The following is a 19,557-nucleotide window of genomic DNA, read 5'->3' as shown; positions in this document are numbered from 1 at the left end:
ACACTCTGTGTGACGGCCCCAGGGACAGACAGGTGCAAGGCCATAGCTGGTGGCTGGGCAGGATCAGGTGGAGCTGCACGCGTGAGCTGACTCTGAGCTAAGCAGTTGAGGTTTTGGGTTCATCTCTAGGACTCCCTGCTCGGAGCCCCAACCCTTTCTCCTAAACCCATAGACACCATCCTGACCTGGCCATATTCCCTGAATCAGCTGAGGACACGCGGAGCCCAGGAATAATGAAACGATCAGGCTCCAATCTGCTAAACAGCAATTTCGGGGCTTTTTCAGCACACACAGCTTTTATCAAATTGGTATTCTCCTCCTGAACACAAATGGCTTATTAGACATGACCCACTTATTCGCCGCGTCTCACTATCATTAATAACTGTTTCTTTTTGTGATTAAGTGAGTGGCTCCAGACCCTTCCTGTGGTGACAGGGTGCTGGACCCGGCAGAGGGGCAGCCGTGGGGCTCCTTAGCAGCCAGTGCTTGGTGACTTTGAGCCTGGCAATGTCGAGAGAGTGGTGGGGCCCCTGCAGAGCAGCGGGACCATCTCTTGAGGGACAGAGCAGAGGAGGTCCCAGGGGGTGACCCATTTACCCAGAGACACAGTCAGGAGGGGATCAGATTCCCAGAAACTGGTCCTGTCCCCTTTGCATCCAGCACCTCCCTGAATCCCCAATTCAGGGGCTGGTCCAGAGAAGGCATGGGAAGATTAGTGGGGCTGGCCCCCCTCAGCGCAGCTGGCACCAGGGGGCAGGAGGAGACTGTCACACAAAGGATAGAGCCTGCTTGCTCAAGAATGACCCAAAAATCGGAGGGTCTGGTGCCCCAAAGACAATGACCAGAGGCCTCAGAGTTCCATGTTCGTACCTCAAGGGATCTCAAACTCAGAAAGGCAAGTCCTTGTTGGAGAGGCCTCCTAGTATAAGTTTTGACAGTGCCAAGGAACAGAGCTGGACAGAAAGGCGGGAGGGGAGAGAAGGGAGGAATTCCCAGTTTCCCCTGAATGAGAAAATATGTGACAGGGAGAGGAATGTCCTGGACAAAGTGCTGCTTCTCACCTGACAGACCCTGGAGTCAGTCTTGGCTCAGCCGCTCTCTCACTGTGTGACCTTGGGCAACTCCCTTCACCTCTCTGAGCCTTGATTTCTCATCTGTAAGTAGAGCATCGAAATAGTCCTTTCCCTGTTTACTACCTCTCTTGTCAGGTCAGCAGAAATAATGATGGACACAAAGGTATGTTAACTGCAAGAGGTTTCTGTCCAACATAGTGATCAGGTGAGGTGTATGTAGATACCGGGATCTGGGCTTCCCTAGGCACAGGAATTCTGAGCATGGCTTTGAAAACCCCTCCCTCTGGAGCAACCCCAATCATGCAGCACACCTGTAAAAGGCCTTGCCTGGGTTCCAAGGCTCTGGTGCACACCTCTAACTCACACCCATCAAAAGAAACCATCCTGTTCTCAACCCTTTGTCCACACCTCCCCCAGCCTGGGCACACGGAGCACATCACACTCTGTGTGTAGGCTACCTGCTGTAGCCTCTGCTGAGAGAAGGGATGAACGGGAGCAGGGTCTCCTCTGGTTTCAACCACTCCTGCCCCGTCACACAGCATGGCTCAGGGGCAGGGAGCCTCCACACCTGCCTGCCCCACACCACCCAACTCTGCTGCCAACTTGGGCTCTTGTGGGGAGGCGCTTCAGACACTCGTGCAGGCAGCACTTGCTTTCTCTCTGCTTCCACAATGCTGGAGTTCAACATTTCAGTCCTCTAGAGGCAAGGTTGAGATGGGGTGCCCGAGATGGGGGTGTCCTGTAGGATTCAAGGGGTTCATGATCACCCCCCACCCCCGGGACAAACGCCCTACATTCCTCTTTACTCCTGGCCTCTAGCTGGAAGGAGTGACCTCAACTACTCTAGTGTATCCCAGCTCTCCGTCCCTACCTCCTTATCCCCAGACTGTCCCCACCCCTGGGTGCCACCCACCCACATGGGTGGCAAAGGAAGCTGCCACCCAGGCTAGCAGGTCTTAAGCAACAGCATCCGGCGCCCCTCAGGACCATTCCCGGCGGTGGAAGGGATGGATCCTGATGAAGAGGATACAGGAGCAGTTTCAGCGTTAAACCCACAAAGGAGAAAGGCATCCGGGCAGAGAGAAGTGGGTGGGCAAAGTGTGTGCACAAGTGCGTGCGTGCATGTGTATCCGTGTCTGCAGGCAGACAGGCAAGAGTTGTGGCGAAGCGAAGCGTGTGTGCCCGGGTGCCAGCTGGCAGGGTGAGCTACCAGCCAGTGTCTGATTTCGTGTGCGTAGTGGGCACAAGTATATTTACCAGCGAGGAGAAGCTCGGAGGGGGTGTGCAGAGTTGTGAGTGTGGGATGCAGTGAGCGTGGCTGAGTGTGTCCGAGGCTGGAGACATCTGTATGGTCGCATCCGTGTGAGCGTGTACGCGCGTGGAGGGGATCTTCTGCGAGCTGGGGCGAGAGCGAGTGTGCTCTTGGAAACCCCTTCTCGCAGAGCTGACCCCGGATAGGAGCCAGGGTGGGTCCCCAGTCCCAGCAGAGGGCGCCCCGGAACTCTGGGCCGAGGCATCAGTCGGCGCAGGTTCGAGCACCGCGACCGCCAAGTTGAAGCGGCGCGGCCCGGGTGGGGTTCAGTCGGGGGAAGTCCGTGGGGGCGGCGCGCGAACTCACCGTGTCCGGAGACGTGGTTGTCCCAGGGCGCATGGCCTGCGGGTCGCGTGGCGCCGCCGAGTTGCAGGAAAAGTGCCAGGTAGTGGAGGGCGCCCAGCGCCGCGGCCAGCGGGGCCCCCATGCTGCGCGCTCCGGCCCGGGGGCGCCGCCGCCTCACATCGGGGCTCCGCAGCCCGCAGAGCCCGCGCCCGCCGTGCCCTGCCTGGCGCCGCCGCCGCCCTCTCCCGCTGGCCCCGGCCCGGCCCCGGCTGCAGGCAGCGAGCGCACGCCCAGCCCGCCGCCTCCGACTGCGGGACTCTTCGCTTGCGCGGAAGGCCACTCCGTGCCGCCGCGCACCCGCCCTCCTCCTCGCTCCCCGCCCTGAGCCGGCGGCGGCGGAGGGATCCGCAGCTTGATTTATCATCAAAGTTTTGCCCAGGCTGGGATTTTTAAAGCGGTACTCGCAACTGGGCTCCCGCGCGGGAGCGGGGTGGGGCAGGCCCGGGGGTGGAAGGCCACCTGGGGACCTAACCCCCCGCAGGGCAGAACACTTAGGTGTTGGGAGTCGAAATCCGATCGTTGGGAATAAGGGGCAAAGCATCCCACCTGCCACCAGACCTGCGCGCTGGGGGGGCCGCTCAACTTTGCCAGCTGGGTAGTGTTGGGGCCAGGGCCAGGCGGGTGCAGGACAGGTGGATGGGGGTGGGCGCACCCGGGATGAGACATAGGTGAACTGGTTTAAGTTCTGGCAGCTTTGGGGTCCCCGTGTGATCACGTGTAGTTTCCTTTAGTTCTTCGTCTGAGAAATGGGGGCAGACGCCACCACCAGAAGCAGTAAGGGGTGGTCTTTGGAGTTAGGTGGGTAAAGTGGGGGAACATCGTGGCGCCCACACAATGTAGTTGTCATTGTGGCTCCTGTCTCTAGGACTCAGCAGTTAGTGGGACTCCTAGCTTAGAGGTGCTGGGGTTCTACACAGTGAACTGGATCGCCCCCTTCTGGATTGTAAGGCTCTCCCTAGATGAAAATGAAAGGTCTAGATGGAATGTGTGGTGTGTGTGTGTGTGTGCGTGTGTGTGTGTGTGTGTGTGTGTGTAAACCATGAAGCCTCTTCCATTCCCAAGAGTGGCAGTCCAATTCTGATTCCTTTCTTTACTCTTTAACTGAGGATTTTGTGACAGGAAAAGAGGGTTGGGGGTCATTTTAAAGAAAAGCCTATTTCATCAGACAACCTTCTCCGAGGTCTTGCAAAGAACCGGAGCAAGGTTTCGGACCCCGGGAAGGATTCTTTCTGCCCTCATTTCTCCTCCGCCTTCGCCGGCAGGCATAGTTTCAGCATTGAGGACAGCACCCTTTTCGTTTCATCCTTTAAGGACCGCGGACAGCGCCTCGGGTGCTTAGACGCGAGAGTTCAGCACCGTGGACAGAGCTCCCGCTCCACACGCAGCACCGCAGGGATCCAGCACACAGTACCTAAAGTTTGAGAGACCTAAGAAGCGAGTGACACACCGTGCTCGCTGTCTTTATTCTGTCTCCCCATGCCCCTTTCAGATATTATGGTGGATAGTACACTGTTGTCACCAGGATCAACTCAAGTTTCCCTCCCTGCTAGGTGCTGCATTTAGAGGTACACTTCAGCACCACGGACAGCTCTCATTTGGTCTCAGCCAGCTGCGCAGAGGCTGACACCCAGGACTCTTTGAACAACTCCTATCCAAGATCTTCCCAGAACACCGTGGTGCCGTGGTGGCAGAACCGGGGTTCGGACCTGAGCGTTCTCTTCAAACGCAGACTGGAAATAAATACATTTGAAAATATGAAGAGGGGCAGACAGAGAGACAGAGACTGAGTGAGACTGGAGGGAAGGGCACAGCAAAGGGACAAGAAGTCTCAGGTCCTCCAAGAACAGCCTCTGTCCTATCACTGTCAGGAAACTGAGGCTCAGAAAGGTTGAACTTGTTGCCTAAAGCAGGGCAATGCTAAAAGTGTGTTGGTCCAGGCAGCAGAGAACAGGCTCTTGGGCATATATCTGAGCAGCTTTAATTCAACCCTCCTTGTTACAGCTTAGGAAGGTAAGAACCAGGGAGGGCTTTCCTGAACAAGGTCCAAGTCCTCTGTCTCCCATCTCAGGGCTCTCCCATTACACCCTTCTGCTCCACTTGTATCCCCCACAGTAGTACAGTTTACACACCATATTCAGATCCGTGACTCCTGAGGTAGGGGAACCTGAGATGTCTCCACTCCCCCACCTTAATTAAAGTTTCTAAATTGCTGCCTGAGATTTGGATAAAGAGAATGACCTACAGCTTTAGTAATGACCATCGAGGCTCCTGGTCCATCACTGGAATGGCTCAGACTACACCGGGTTCCACCATTTACACTTCTGACCCCTGAGGCCAGTATCCTCCTTTCATAGTCAAGGAGGCTGAAGCTGGGGAAATGGAGTCACTTGTGCAAAGTGCATGCGTGAGTAGCAGAGCCAGATGCGGCGACTCTCCAGGCTATATGCTTTCCTTGTGTAATTGTTTCTTCTCTGCATCCCTGATCCAAAGTGCAAAGCACAGAGGCTGAAATGACTGAGTTGGGCGAGGCGGAAGGTACCCACACACTGTCCCCAGAAAGTCTCCGGGAATCCACCAGGGCAGAGCATTCTAATCACTCACAGGGCCCTGGAATGCTCCAGGAGAGAGTAAGTCTCCTGTCCCTGGAGGCAACTAAGCAAGCATCCAGCAGTCATGTGGATGGTGTGAGGCAAATATCACTGCTATTTCCCCTCCGCAAATGAGGCATGGAAGGTGAGCACGTTCTTTAGCTGGGAAAGAAGCTCATCTCAAAGTTGCTCCAAGCAGGGGACCTTGTGTTCTCACTACCAAGTCGGCAGAGCTCACTAGAGAGTCCCCACCCTCCCCTTGACTCTGGGAGGCCACCCCCCCTTCCCTCCTTGAAAGGTGTCACTTGAGCACTGTGGCTCTGTCAGTGGTAACAGCCGTAAGATTTGTCCTTTTAATCCAGAATCAATAACAAATTTCATTTAAAAATAAATTAAACCAGGCATTGGAAATCATTCACCGTGCGGGCCAGGGCCCTATAGAGCACCGTCTAAATGGCTTCCTCTCGCTCATCTATCAATGTCACGAGGGGGGAAATACCTGAGCTGCCTGATTCATGGGGAAACGACTTAAATGTATCAGGACCTAACAATGAGCAATGTAAGCCAGAGCTGCACCTTGCACACACCAATAACATGGGAGCGAGGCTTCATGAGAGCTTATCGAGACCCCACGGTCACTGGTTTGAGGGAGCCCATTTGTAAGGGGGAACAATGGCTTTAGGATACAGCTGCCTAATTTCTAGAATGCATTACTGAGCTCAGAGGAGCAATGGAATTCTATTAAAGCCTTATCTGCCACGGGAGGGTATGAAACCGGCAGGGAAATCCAGACTTGGCACCAGCATGCCTAAGACAGCACCGGGGCCAACCTGGGAGGTGAGTAAAATAACCCAGAGGTGGGGGTGGGGCAGGCAGGGCCCTGGGTGTGTGGAGATATGTGCATTAATAGAACTCCAGTTGCCAGCGATTACGTTTACATCAGCGAATAAAACTTGGCAATAAAACATCAGAGCTGCGTCTCCGACAGCACCTCCATTTATAGCCTGCGTATTTCACTCATTCTAACAGGAGGCAGGGAACTCAAGGTGTCCCCATTTCTCCCCCCTTTAATTAAATTTCCTAAATTGCTGCCTAAGATTTGGATAAAGAGAATAACTTACAGCTCCAGTAATGGCCATTGAGGCTCCTGGCCCATCACTAGAGTGGCCCTGACTGTACCAGGTCCCATCATTATTAAAGTGAAATACAGTAATCCTTGTCTCCCTGGGCTCTGGTTTGTAGAAGATGACACAGCCTCTTGTTAGATGCTGGCCCAGGCCTGGGCCCAGTGCAGGGATTAAAGGCGTGTGCCATCACACCCACCAAACAATTTTTGTTTGTTTGTTCTTTGAGGCCAATTTTCTTTTCTTTTCTTTTCTTTTCTTTTCTTTTCTTTTCTTTTCTTTTCTTTTCTTTTCTTTTCTTTTCTTTTCCTTTCCTTTCCTTTCCTTTCCTTTCCTTTCCTTTCTTTTCTTTTCTTTTCTTTTCTTTTCTTTTTTCTTTCTTTTTTTGTTTTTCCAAGACAGGGTTTCTCTGTGTAGCCTTGGCTGTCCTGCCTGGAACTCACTCTGTAGACCAGGCTGGCCTTGAAACTCACAAATCTGCCTGCCTCTGCCTCCCAAGTGCTGGGATTAAAGGCGTGCGCCACCACGCCTGGCTGAGGCCAATTTTCATTAAGTACTCCTGGTTGGCCTGGAACTCACAGAGATTTACCTGTCTCTGCCTCCCCAATGCTGGAATTAAAGGCGTTCATCATCACACCTGAGCAGATCTTTTTTTTTTTTTAAGATTTGTTTTTATTTTTAAATTATGAGTCTGTGTGGGCTTGTGTACCTGCATGCAGTGACCATGGAGACCAGAAGAGAGTATAGGAGGATCCCTTAGGGCTGGAGCTGCAGGCCGTTGCAAGCTGTCCCATGTGGGTGCTGAGAGCTGAATGTGGGTCCTCTGTACTGCTTTCAACTGCTGAGCCATCTCTCCAGCCCTTAGGCAGAGTTTTGAGATGTCTGTAGTTTTAGAATCTCTGGGAAGGATGCTGCTGTGCCCACTGAAGTCTGGGCCTCACCTTGGGGGATTCTTGTACTGGGGTGGAGGATACATTTGACAATCTGCCAACTTAAAACCTGTCCCCCTTACCGGGCAGTGGTGGCACATGGCTTTAATCCCCGCACTTGGAAAGCAGAGGCAAGCAGATCTGAGTTCGAGACCAACCTGGTCTACAGAGTGAGTTGCAGGACAGCCAGGGCTACACAGAGGAACCCTGTCTCAAAAAATCAAACAAAAACAAAAACCCGTCCCCTACCCCATCCCCCAGTGTGTCTACCATGTGTCATACAGCACAGCTAGGGTAGAGGGTCCTCAACTCCTGTCCCTGACTTATGGTCATGGCTCTGCCTGCTCTTGCTCTCCTGGAGGTCAGCGCAGGGGTTGCACTATGGCCAGACCCTCTCTGAAGATGGCTGTCCTTCTTCCCTGATCCATCAAAGCTGGAAACCTCCATAGATAGTTCATGTGAGCGTCCAGGCTTGCAGCCTTCTGCTTCTATGGCACCCTGGGGCAGACCCAGTCCATGTGTACTCTACCTCCCCTAGGGTGCCTGGCCACCTAGGAAGGCCCTGTTCATTCCTGGCCTTAAGGCCACGGCCAGGCAGGGATGGAACTCTACTTGAACCTTGTAGAAACTGAGGCCCAGGTAGAAGAGGTGACATGGGTGTGACAACCCACAGGTGGAAACCAGAACTGGGATGAAAGTCAAGGTCTCCCAGCTGTGCCAGGCTCTTTCCTCTATGTCACGGCCTGACCAGGCAGACAGCCCGCTGTCACCTCGGCAGCCAAGGAGCTCATCCAAAGACATCCAACTCGGAGACTTCCCAAAAGATACCCGCAAAGCTCCCCAGGACCCTTTGTTTTAGAGTGTTCCAAAACAAAACACCACAGACAGGGTGGTTTACACTGCACAGTTCCACAAGCCTCGAGTCCAACCTCAAGGCGCCGGCAAGATAGGTTCCTCTTGCAGCCCGTTCTCTTGACTTGGAGGCGGGATCCATCTTGTGTGTTCTCACATAGTCTCTGCTTTCTGCATGCAGACAGGAAGTGAGAAAGAGAAGGGGAAAGGAAGAGAGGGAATGGGGTCCCCAGTTCAGCTCCGGGGGTTCTACTACCCTATTTTGGCTTCCTTGTGCACAAATAAAAGTCAATCTTGAAATATATGAAGTTTTTAAAAATGTCATTTCAACACATAATCAATCATCTAAACCTTTCCTAGTAAGGTACGTCATACAACTCACTGTCATGAGCATGCCTCCTGCTCCATACATCTCAACTTGGACGGATGGCCTCATGTAGGGCACAGTAGTCTCGTGTGACTCCTGATTTTTATTAATGGACAATGCAAAATGGATGTGGGGGGTGCAGAGGGGACTGGAAGGCCAGCATCTCCTTGTACTCTTGAATGGGAGAGAAGGCTCTTCTGTTGAGCTCTGTGTGCCAGGTGTGGGACCACTTTTAACTCTCACAGCTTGGGTGTGGCTGTTCACCACAGCTGGCTGTGCTGGCCAAGGTCCACTGCCCTAACTTCCCGTAACCAGAACCCTCAGGTGGAGGCCAGCAGAATACAGGATCTCAGGGAACAGAAAGGAGCGAATCACCGTGTGAGTGTCCATCAAGAAGGGTTGCTCACACTAAAGAACATTTACCCTCTCTGGAGACAATTCATTTTTTGTGACTTCCTGCTACAGAGCAAAGAACAGACAGGCAGCAGGGTCCCAGCCAGAGAAGCCACAGAAGACTTCCAAGACGACCTCCGTCGCTATTTTAATGAAGCCATGGGTTGTACAGTTAGCCCCCTCACCATTGCCGCTGCCAAACTGTAGGCTTTGTAATGGCAAAATGATGCCCCTCTCATTCCCCATGGTGTCCTCAAGGCCAGATGTAAGCCCCCCCCCCCCCCCGCTCAGTCAGCCACACCCTCCGGTAAAACAGCAGAACACTTCCAGAGTAGTTTCTTGCACCTGACCTGGGTTTGGGACCTGGTATACAGTAAGCTCTGGTGCGTGACTGCCTTGGTGGTGATTTTTGGATCACCACAGCCATGGCTCACCAAGGGCTCAAACTGCACCAGGCAAGTTTTATGCCAGATAGAACCATGTTATTCTATTTAATCCTCCTAGGGCTTGGTATACAAATGCCATCTTGCATTTAGGGAAACTGAGGCCCAGGGGGGTGCCCAAAGCCTGTCTAGTGGCAGATCCTGGAGCCATGGTGAATCTTTCCGAAGCAAACAATGAACAGTGTGCCTCAATGGTAGTGTGCTGCCGCTGAGGAGAACACCTGGCAAATCCCACCCCATGCAGTGCCAGAGGTCCTGCAGGGCACTGCCCAACCCCCTCTTGCACAAAATGAGCCTGGGACCTAGAGGCCCAGAGTTGTGCTTAGGGGACAGACTGGATGGTGTGTGGGTCTTTCCATGGAAGCAGGGGGATTCTTTCTGTTCTAAGGGCAGGTTGGAGGTCAAGACCTCAGCTTGGTTATGAAGGTCGCCTGACTACCCTCCTGCAGTGCTGGGGTTCAGTCCTCCCTACTAGGTGGCCCTGAGACCCAACAGATGCAGACCCTGTCGCCACTTCCTCTGGGTTCCAAGTCGCCTCCTGCAGGAGTCATCAATGGTCCCTGAGGGTTCTGGTACAAGCGCTGGTTCAAGCCAGTGTCCCCTCATTCCTTCCTGTGCCTGAGGCTGGCAAGGGCACTCAGCCCACCAGCAAGCGTCCCCTTCCATTTCAGAGACACAGACATTGCTGCCCAGGGATTAGATGGCTGGGACAGGCTCAGTCTTTGCCAGCACGCATGATTAAACCAAGCCACAGCGGATGACAGGCAGAAGAGTTACCTTCTTATCCCGCTCTCCGTTTTTGTAGCCTGAACCTTCAAGCCCTGTTCCATTTACTCCTGGTGGTCTGTTCCCCTCTTCCTCTGTCATCTGGACCAGCTTCAGTCATGGCCCCAAATGCTGCTCAGCACAGGGACCGCTCCTCTCATGCCTTAGTTTCCTACCTTAGGAAATGGTCCCCTTACCTAAGTGCTGTTTAGATGAGCAGATACATTTGATTGGAGGTCCCTAGTGAACAAGCAAGAGTGTATCCTTGGCTTCAGATGAATTGACAGCTCCTGGGGGGGATGTGACTACTCCCATTTCCCTGAGAGACAAACTGAGACTGGAGAGAGTAGAAGCTTGGCCAGAAGACTGGTTCTTCTTGCTGTGTGTGCCTACATTCACTGCATGTCCTCCTGTGCATATCCTCCTCAAACTGTCAGCTGCTTGTCCACCCTTGAGGGGTGCAACTCCAATTGGGTGCATACTGTCCCATGTATGGATCAGAAAGTAGCCTCAACCCAGTTCCAGTGTGCAGCCCTGAGGCCATTGTTCATCTCTTCGAGCCTTCAGTTTCCTCCTTTCTAGACTGGAGACAATGACTCTTGTCTTAGCTTTGTGACAATTGAGATGCGCAAGAGAAATGTGGTTCGGCACCAGCAACAAGAAGCCAAGAACGCCAGCTACTGATTTGCCTGCCCTTGCTCCCTATAGGTCATTCCCTAGATGTGGGCACTCTGGTTGTTAGAGGGCTACCTCGTTGTACATGTGGGGAAACCAAGGCCCCGGGAAGGGCAGAGATTTCTGAGGTCGCACTGTACCTTACCTGGACAGGCCTGGATCTTGGGAGTCTCACTCCCCTTTGCCATGGTTGAGCTCCCATCGGCACTGTGGAGGGTCCCACCAGTTAGAATGAAATCTGCACACACACACACACACACACACACACACACACGCATGCACGCGCACGCACACACACACACACACCACATCCTGGGCTTCCTCCATTACTGCCCATCTTCTATCCTCCTTCTCCCACTCCTTGGCCTTCTGGTGGCTTCTAGATTGTCCCATGCCCCTCTGATTCCCTCTCCCTGCAGCACCACTTGCTGGAGGACAGACCCTCTTGCAAAGCTTCTGATTCCCTCGGTAGCCCTGGTCTTCAAGATGCTGCCTTCCCAGGTGGTTCACACTCTTGCTCAGAGCTTTGAGCCTCAGTAAATCCTGCTGAATGAAGAGATGGAATGTTAGGCCTGATGTCAGGGGCTGGGCCTGGTGGGCCTGGGCCTAGACTCAGGGAAGCCCTATTCCACATCACTCTGATTTCTGGACCCTGTTTTCCCCTGGGAGAACAAAGGAGTTGGTGGGAAGGCCTCTTTCTCTGGGTTGTGAAGGAGGAAGGCTAGTGGCAGAGCTGAGGCCCAGAGGTGGCCTTAAGGGGTTAAGCTAGGACAAGGACAAACATTCCCATGGGCAGGGTGAGATGGCTTGTTTATGGGGAAGTGAGCTCCCCATGGTTGGAGACTTGAAAGCAGGCAGGATTAGTGGTGGAGGTAGGGGAGGCCAGAGGCCAGAGCTAAGACCAGTCACTGATAGAGCTGAGAGGGTCTGACTCTTGAGTCGACTCAGTTCCAAATAGACACAACCCAGTCTAGAAATGGAGGGGCAGGGTCAACCTGGCCACAGTGCTCTGAGCCGGGGGTGATGCACATGCTTGTTGGCACTGTCTTCCAGCCAGGCTGCACACCAGGTTGACAGTTTGGGCACTCCCAGGACGGCTGCATCATCCTGAGGTCAGAATGCCCTGGCTCCAGTTACCAGGTTTCATGGAGTGCTCTGCCTGGGGCCTCAGTCTGGGGCCTTGCCTTGAACCCTCAGGGCTAGAAGACAAGAATCTTAAGTAGACCCTCCACAGCACCTGCCCCTGCAGAATCTTCTGTGACTTTTCCCCTAACTCACCATCATCCCCTTTCCCTCCCCCTCCTCTCCCTCATCCCTCTCTCCCTCACCCTCCTCTCCATCATCCCTTCTCCCTTACCCTCCTCTCCTACATCCCCTCTCCCTCACCCCCTCTCTCTCATCCCTTGCCTCCACACAGAGCCCCATCCTTTCCACGCCTCCCAATCACGGCAAACGGCCTCATCAATCATGTTCTCTCTAATTAACTTCTAATTTACCTCTTTAGTCAAATTTGTTTACAATCAGAGACAAGAAAACACGCAGCAGCCTGTGGTACGGATGAGGGGACCAGCTCCAGATACTGTGAAGGATCAATCAGCCCTTGACCAGGCAGCAGCTCTGAGGCCCCGCCTCCTTCTAAGGGCAGTAAGGAGCAGATGGGACTGCTGCTCAGTGTCCTTGCCACCTAGAGTAGGCATTCAGAGTCTCTATCTGTCTGGCCTCCCAGTCCCTGCCGGTCTTCTACCTATCCATGGAGAAGCCAGCTCTAGCAGGTCTCCAGCCCCTCCATGGCCGTGTGGCCTCAGAAAGCAGCTGGACACCTCTGCACTTCAGTTACAACGTGAGGGAAAGTACCACCCACCTCACAGGGCCACAGAGTCGCCTGCGGCCCCCAGTCACTGCCTGGTGCAGCTTATGACCCTGGATCCAGGGGTGGGGGGGCAGGAAAAAATGCCTTCTTTGCTTTTATAGTTTGGAATATTCAATTGTTTCAGAAATGTGAACTAATTTCAAACTCAAAGGAAAGTCATGGTATGTGGCCAGCCAAATGCACACTGTATTTTCTAAGACACAAAGGCCAGAATTGGGACCTCTAGGTTCCAAATCACATCCACATCATCTCAGTGAGGGCCCAAGGACGTGGGCTTTGTCTTTGCCTGTATGTGTGTATGTTTATACTCAGATGCCACGGATGTGCAGGCCGGTGGCAGATGTCAGGTGTCGTCCTTGCTTGAACTACACTTTATCTTTTGAGACAGGGTCTCTCGCCGGGCAGTGGTGGCACATGTCTTTAATCCCAGCACTTGGGAGGCAGAGGCAGGAGGGTTTCTGAGTTCGAGGCCAGCCTGGTCTACAGAGTGAGTTCCAGGACAGCCAGGACTACACAGAGAAACCCTGCCTCGAAAAACCAAAGAGAGAGAGAGAGAGAGAGAGAGAGAGAGAGAGAGAGAGAGAGAGAGAGAGAGAGAGAGAGAGAGAGACAGGGTCTCTCACTGAACCTGGAGATCAAGAATTGGCTCTGCTGACTGGCCAGGGCCCCTGGGGAGCCTCTTGCCTTCCTCTGTCAGCACCATCTCTGAACTCAGTTGCTTTGCATGTGAGGGCGGGGGACTCTAAACTGGAGTCTTCACGCTTGCATAGCTGGGGACTCCAAACCTGAATCTTTATGCTTGCTCAGCTGTCTATTGACTGAGCCATCATCCCAGGCCGAGGCTGTTTCAGATCGCTACATCAGCTCCTTGTATGGCCTGGACTTCACCTTCCTGCTCCATTTCTGAGTCTGGAAAGGGGGTGCTATATAGCATCCTGTCCTCAGGTTGCCTGCGGCCTAACGCATCAGGGTGTGGAAAGGTGCACGGTGTCACTGGGTCACAGCTAGCTCCAGGACACATGGAAGTCTGGGGCTTTGAAGAGGAGGAACCCTGAGATTTTAGGGGAGACTTCACATGCTTCAGTCAATGGGAGGACTAGAAGACACAGAGACATTTTCTTGGGCCTATAGCCAATGTCAAGGGACAAACAAGTGATAGAAGGTAAGGGGGGAGGGGTAATGATTATTAATGGCTCAGTAATAATTCGAGCAGTGGAGAGCGCGTAGTCACCTTGGAGGAGGCCATGGTGGGGGGGTGCAGGGGGTGCAGGAGCTCAAAGAGCAGAACAGAGAGAGGAACTAGAGCTGGGGGAACAATGGGCTCTGGCAGGGGACCAAGGATCCCTGTGCGACCTTGGTCCTGTGCAGTTGATTTCCTGCTTATTGTTCATCAGTCAGATCATTGACTGCAGTTTGTACTCCATCTTCCCTTCCTGCAGCATTGCTCCAGCTCTTCCCATGCGTGCTCCTACAAGTCTCAGCTCAGTTCTTTCACTAGAACTCTCAGGAAGCCCCCAACCACACCACACATACATACATGCATGCATGTACACACACACACATTCAGACAAACACACACATACATGCATACTCACACACCCATATATGCACATATGCTCTCATACACATTCACACACATACATCACATATATGCAGTCTCTCTCTCTCTCACACAATGCCATCTCTCTTACACACAGACACACATACACACGCATGCATACTCACATATATGCATGCACACTCACACACATGCATGCATACTCACACACGTACACACATGCACTCACATTCCCACACATACATGCACACACATATATGCATACACTCACACACCCATACATGCACACATGCTCTCATACACACTCACACACATACATCACATATATGCAGTCTCTCTCACACACAGACACACATACACACATGTACACTCACACACATACATGTATACTCACACACATACATGTGCACTCACATTCACACACATACATGCACACACATACATGTATACTCACACATATATGTGCATACTCACACATACATGCATACTCACACACATATATACATTCACACACATGCATACACACTCTCATATACATATACATCACATATATGCAGTCTCTCTCACACACACATGTCATCTCTCTCTCTCACACAGACACACATACACACATGCACACACACACATACATGCATACTCACACACATATACACATGCACTCACATTCACACACACATACATGCGCACACACTCTCATATACACATACATCACATATATGCAGTCTCTCTCACATACATGCAGCCTTTCTCTTTTCTCTCACACACAAGCACGAACACACACACACTCATTTGCTCTTTATCTTATTACCTTGCTCATTTTCTTCTGTAGCAGTTGACCAGGGACCTCTGTCCTTTCTGTAGAGTCTTCCTTTTCATGAGTTCCTTGAGGGGGGCAGTACCATCCATTATGCTATATTTTTGTCTCCCAGGGTCCAGGGAGACACAAACCCCACACTTGTGTCAGTTTAAACCTTTAGTCACCCATCCAGCAGTGTCCACCTTGTATACCCAGTGTAGGGACAGAGGAACATGGCCAACAGGGGCTCTGCCCTCACTGCCTGCTGTCCTGCCCACGGGTCACCGCAGAACCTCTTGGTGGACTCTGACCAAACTTCCTGGAGAAACACCTTGAGTGCCAGGCCAGAAGGGAGCCTGCCCACGTTGAGTCTCCCAGAGCATGTGACCAGCCATGCTGTGTCCATTCCTGCCAAGCCCTGAGCACCAGCTGTCACCCTAAAGGGCACCTGCCGACCATGAACTTCTTGGACGGTTTTCGGAGGTCAACCTCGTGTCCACCCAGATGGCCACAGTCAGGTCCACGACTTCTCCATAGGCTCTTGGAGCCTGCCTGGCTGCTGAGGGTCTCCATGTTAGGGGCAGCGGGGGTCTTATTTGGGGACCAGGAAGCCCACCTTGCCCAGAGGTCCCCAGACAAGAACTCCTGTAGTGATCAATGCTGGAAGGGGCCGATGCCGCCTCAACCCTGTTTGATCATAATTCTGTCTCCCCTTTGCTCTCATACCAGCCTGTGCAATTAGGTGTCCAGGCCACAGTACCTCAGTTCCGAAAGAATTTGCCATGCTGTTCCTGGTGGCTGTTCTTTTTTTCCAGAAGAGAAAATAAGTTATTATGGATGAAGGGAGCTTGGAGGTGGGGCTTTAATCTGTCAGATTCTCAGGACCTGCCATTTCCCCTCCCAGGCCCCAGGGTGCCCACCTGCAGAACAAGGGGCTGCACTTCACTCTCAGAGCTGGGACTTTGTATGAAGGGTTGTCTGAGTACCTATTGTGCGCAGCGTGATGCCGTGAACTAGTGCATCACTCACTCTGGTACTGGAGGCAGAGCGGCTTAAATCCAAGATGGCATTTTATCACCATGGTTTTTTTGTTTTGTTTTGTTTTGCTTTTTTTTTTCTTTTTTTTTTAGGTTTTTCGAGACAGGGTTTCTCTGTATAGCCCTGGCTGTCCTGGAACTCACTCTGTAGACCAGGCTGACCTTGAACTCAGAAATCCGCCTGTCTCTGCCTCCCAAGTGCTGGGATTAAAGGTGTGCGCCACCACGCCCGGCTATCACCATGTTCTTAATTATAACCATCATTTGATTAGTGATATTAATAACACTAATAATGTACCACTGTCCTTTATTTGGGGTGATGACATTGTAGGGTGGCTATCCTGAGGAACTGGGCAGCAGTGGGCCCTCCCCCTCCTCTGTCTTCCTCTCCCCTCCCAAGTTTGACTTCCCATCATGTGATCTTGTTGCCCTGAGTCATAAACACCATTGTCACAATGGCCTCCCCTATTACGGCAGCTCAGGGACAGTCCAGTCATTCCCGTGTCCCCACACAGCAGGGGGCTGGCCTGAGGGACAGGCTGTTTGATTGAAAGGATGCATAGACAGACTGATGGTGGGGGACAGGAAGGCCAGCTTATGTTTCTGGGGACACAGCAGCCACCCCTGTGGGGTGTGTGGGAAGGAGTGTGGTGCCTCTGTTCTATGGAATACAGGTGGAATTTGACCATGGTGACCCATGAAAGAGGTAAGTCTGGGGCTTTGAAGAGGAGGAGCTCTGAGATTTTGGGTGGGCTTCATGTGCCCATTCAGAGGGAGGACTGTATGAAGGCTGACATGATGTGGTCTACAGATATATTGAGCCACATTCACAGGGCTGCATGCATTACTCTTAAAGGTTGGGCATTGCCTGAAGAGGGTCTAACCTTCTGACTCTACACAGCCCTCAATGTGCCCTCTACCTCCTTATCCTGAGGTCACTGCTCCTGGAAGCCACCACCATGGAGGGACTTCATCCTGGCTTCCCTGAGTAGCAGCCAGCTTCCACCCACTCACAGATGGCCTTTTATCTCCTTCATCCTCCCTGCCACTGTCCTGGACTCTGTGCTCTGCACTCTGGAGTGGCCACCTACCTGTCTGGCCATCCAGTCTGGTTCTGAATAGTTCTCAATCAGCTCTTACTGCCTTCCGTGGCGGAACCAGCGCTTCGTCTGAGAAGTCCCACCTGATGCCCAGGGAGGAGGGATCACTGCCCACCACCTGCGTGTCTGTGCCTGCTGCTATAAACGTTCCAGGAAAGGGAATGCCAGGACATACTCTGTTGGCCACTCCTGGGCTCAGAGTTCTAGTCTCAGGCCCCACTCGGAGTAGCTGAGCACCAGCTAACCCTGAGCCTTAGCTTCTCAGCTAGGGCAGGCTTCTGGGTCTGAGAGGGCCCGGCTCAGAGAGGGACCTTTGAACCCTGACCCGGGCCTCCTGTGGCCTAGGCTGTCGTCCAACCCAAGACACAATACCTGTCCTTCAGCCCCAGGTCAGGCAAAAGAAGGGACTGTCCAGCCATAACAGGCTGTTTCAGGAACAGTTCCAGGTCCCACGTTCCAGTGTTCTCGGGTGTTTTGTTCTGACCACTTTGAGGGTCATTTGAGACAAAGCCAAGGGGACATAGGATGAGAGTGGCCCTGCCCCAACCACAGTGGCATTTCAGTCTCCCCCACCCTCGCCCCCAGCTGTGCTGATTCTTCACACAAACTCCCTGTGGCCATTTTAGCCCTGTGTAATAGTCTCCATGAGCCCCCTTTGCAGGTTAGGGGTGATCCAACTCCTTCTGAGTCAAGGTCCTCCCCCCCCCCCCCCGCCCAGCCCAGCCCCTCACCTCTGCAGCCGCCTCCTCACATTCTCAGTGACACATCTGTCTGTTGAGTGTGTGAAGCACATGCCTGTCACAGGGCCTTTGTGCTCACTGTTCCCCTTGCTGGAGATATCCCCCCTCCCCCAATCCTGATACCCCCATTATGTCAGTCTCAGCTCTGATGGTCTCCCCCAGGTCTCCTCTGCTGATTCACAGCTGGGGTGCCCTTGCTTTCAGCCACTCTCTCTCTCTTCTCCATAGCATGCCCCTGTCGCCTGGCCGGCTTATTCTAGGAAGGCAGCATCCTGGTGCCCAAGTGCCTGTTCCTCCCCACACTCTGTCACAGCGAGGCCAGACATGTGTCACTCAAGACCCTGCCAGGCCATTCCGCCTTCCACAGCCTGCTGGCCCAGTGACCTCTCCTGAGGGCAGCGTGGAGGGTTGGGATCCCAGATCCCTGCTGTAGGGTATGTATGCTTGCTTCTGTCTATGCCATTGCTCCAGAGGGTGGAGAGGCTGTAGAGAGACTGGAACTAACTAGGGCAGTGCTGACGGACCGGTCAGGGGTGTGGATGGAGGCTCGTGATCTTGGATGTGGAACCTGAATATAGGCAACCTTGCTGAACACTCTGCTTCTGTAGGACCCTGACTTGGGGGATATTGATTGGTGAACAGAGATCTGTCCTTGCGGGTGTGGCCAGTCCTTCGAGACGGTATAAACAGAGGTGCTAGCTCAGTCAGAAGAGAAAGGTCACCAAGAAACAGCAGATGAGGGTTGGTGAAATGGTACGACATGGCTCAGCACTGTGCGTGGGTCTGCTCCAAGTGCGCCGGCACGTTCACTGCCCTCCGTGAGCACACAGAGCAGACCATGTCTGCAGAGTGCAGATGGGGAAACTGAGGCTCAGGGAGGTGAAAGGACTTGCTCAGGGTCACACTGCTAAGGAGTGGCGGGGCTGAAATTGAAAGGGCTGGCCAGTGCAGGCTCTGTGCTGTGTGGCCACTGCCCAGGCGGCCACCTTCAGACCCAGTGTGGGGCCCTTTGGACACCTCCTCCTTGTGGCAGCTGGGCTCTGTCCTCTGTCTCCCAGAGGGCTGAGGTGAGATGAGGAACGGAGACATCTGGCAGGACTGTGGATGGTCGCCTAATGGGCCTAACTGATGACTGGCTGTCTAGGCAGGTTGCCAGCTGGGCATGCTCACTGGCAGTAGGGACAACAGAGAGACCAGAGGATCCCTACCCAGCATTGCAAGGAGAGCTGTGTGACCTTGTGCAGATCCTTGACTTCTCTGTTCAGTGTTTCATCTGTAAGGCTGGTGAGGAGCCTTGTAAGACATCGCTGGGCTCAGAGGTGTGCTTCTGTCAGTGGCCTGCGGTTCACAGCCTTTCTGCTGGTGTTTGCTGTCACTCAGAATTCCCCACCCCGGTCTTTTCGTTGACTCCTAGTTTAAAGCTGGGCGTGGTGACTCACACTCATAACATCTGCACCAGAGAGGCTGAGGTAGGAGATTTGCTGTGAATTTGAGGCTACCCTGGGCTACAGAGTGTCAGATGGTCTCAGCTTCCCATTTTGACGACTGAGGCTAGGGAAAATACAACCCCAGCCCCAGCACACATGAGAA

The 19,557-nt window shown here is 53.2% G+C and overlaps 1 protein-coding gene across 1 annotated transcript in view; it reads right to left on the bottom strand.

The window, feature by feature from the left end:
* Vstm2l (V-set and transmembrane domain containing 2 like) overlaps window positions 1-2,978 on the bottom strand; it is a 29,368-nt gene extending 26,390 nt beyond the window's left edge. The window contains exon 1 of the mRNA XM_021194233.1: window positions 2,692-2,978. Within this exon, the coding sequence (XP_021049892.1) occupies window positions 2,692-2,812 (121 nt within the window). The 5' untranslated portion in view covers window positions 2,813-2,978. The remainder of the gene's footprint in view (window positions 1-2,691) is intronic.
* Between the last annotated feature and the right edge of the window lie 16,579 nt (window positions 2,979-19,557).

This window comes from Mus pahari, chromosome 3, assembly GCF_900095145.1.
Source record: "Mus pahari chromosome 3, PAHARI_EIJ_v1.1, whole genome shotgun sequence".
In the NCBI taxonomy this organism is placed as follows: domain Eukaryota; kingdom Metazoa; phylum Chordata; class Mammalia; order Rodentia; family Muridae; genus Mus; species Mus pahari.
This window is presented reverse-complemented; position numbering and strand designations above follow the sequence as displayed.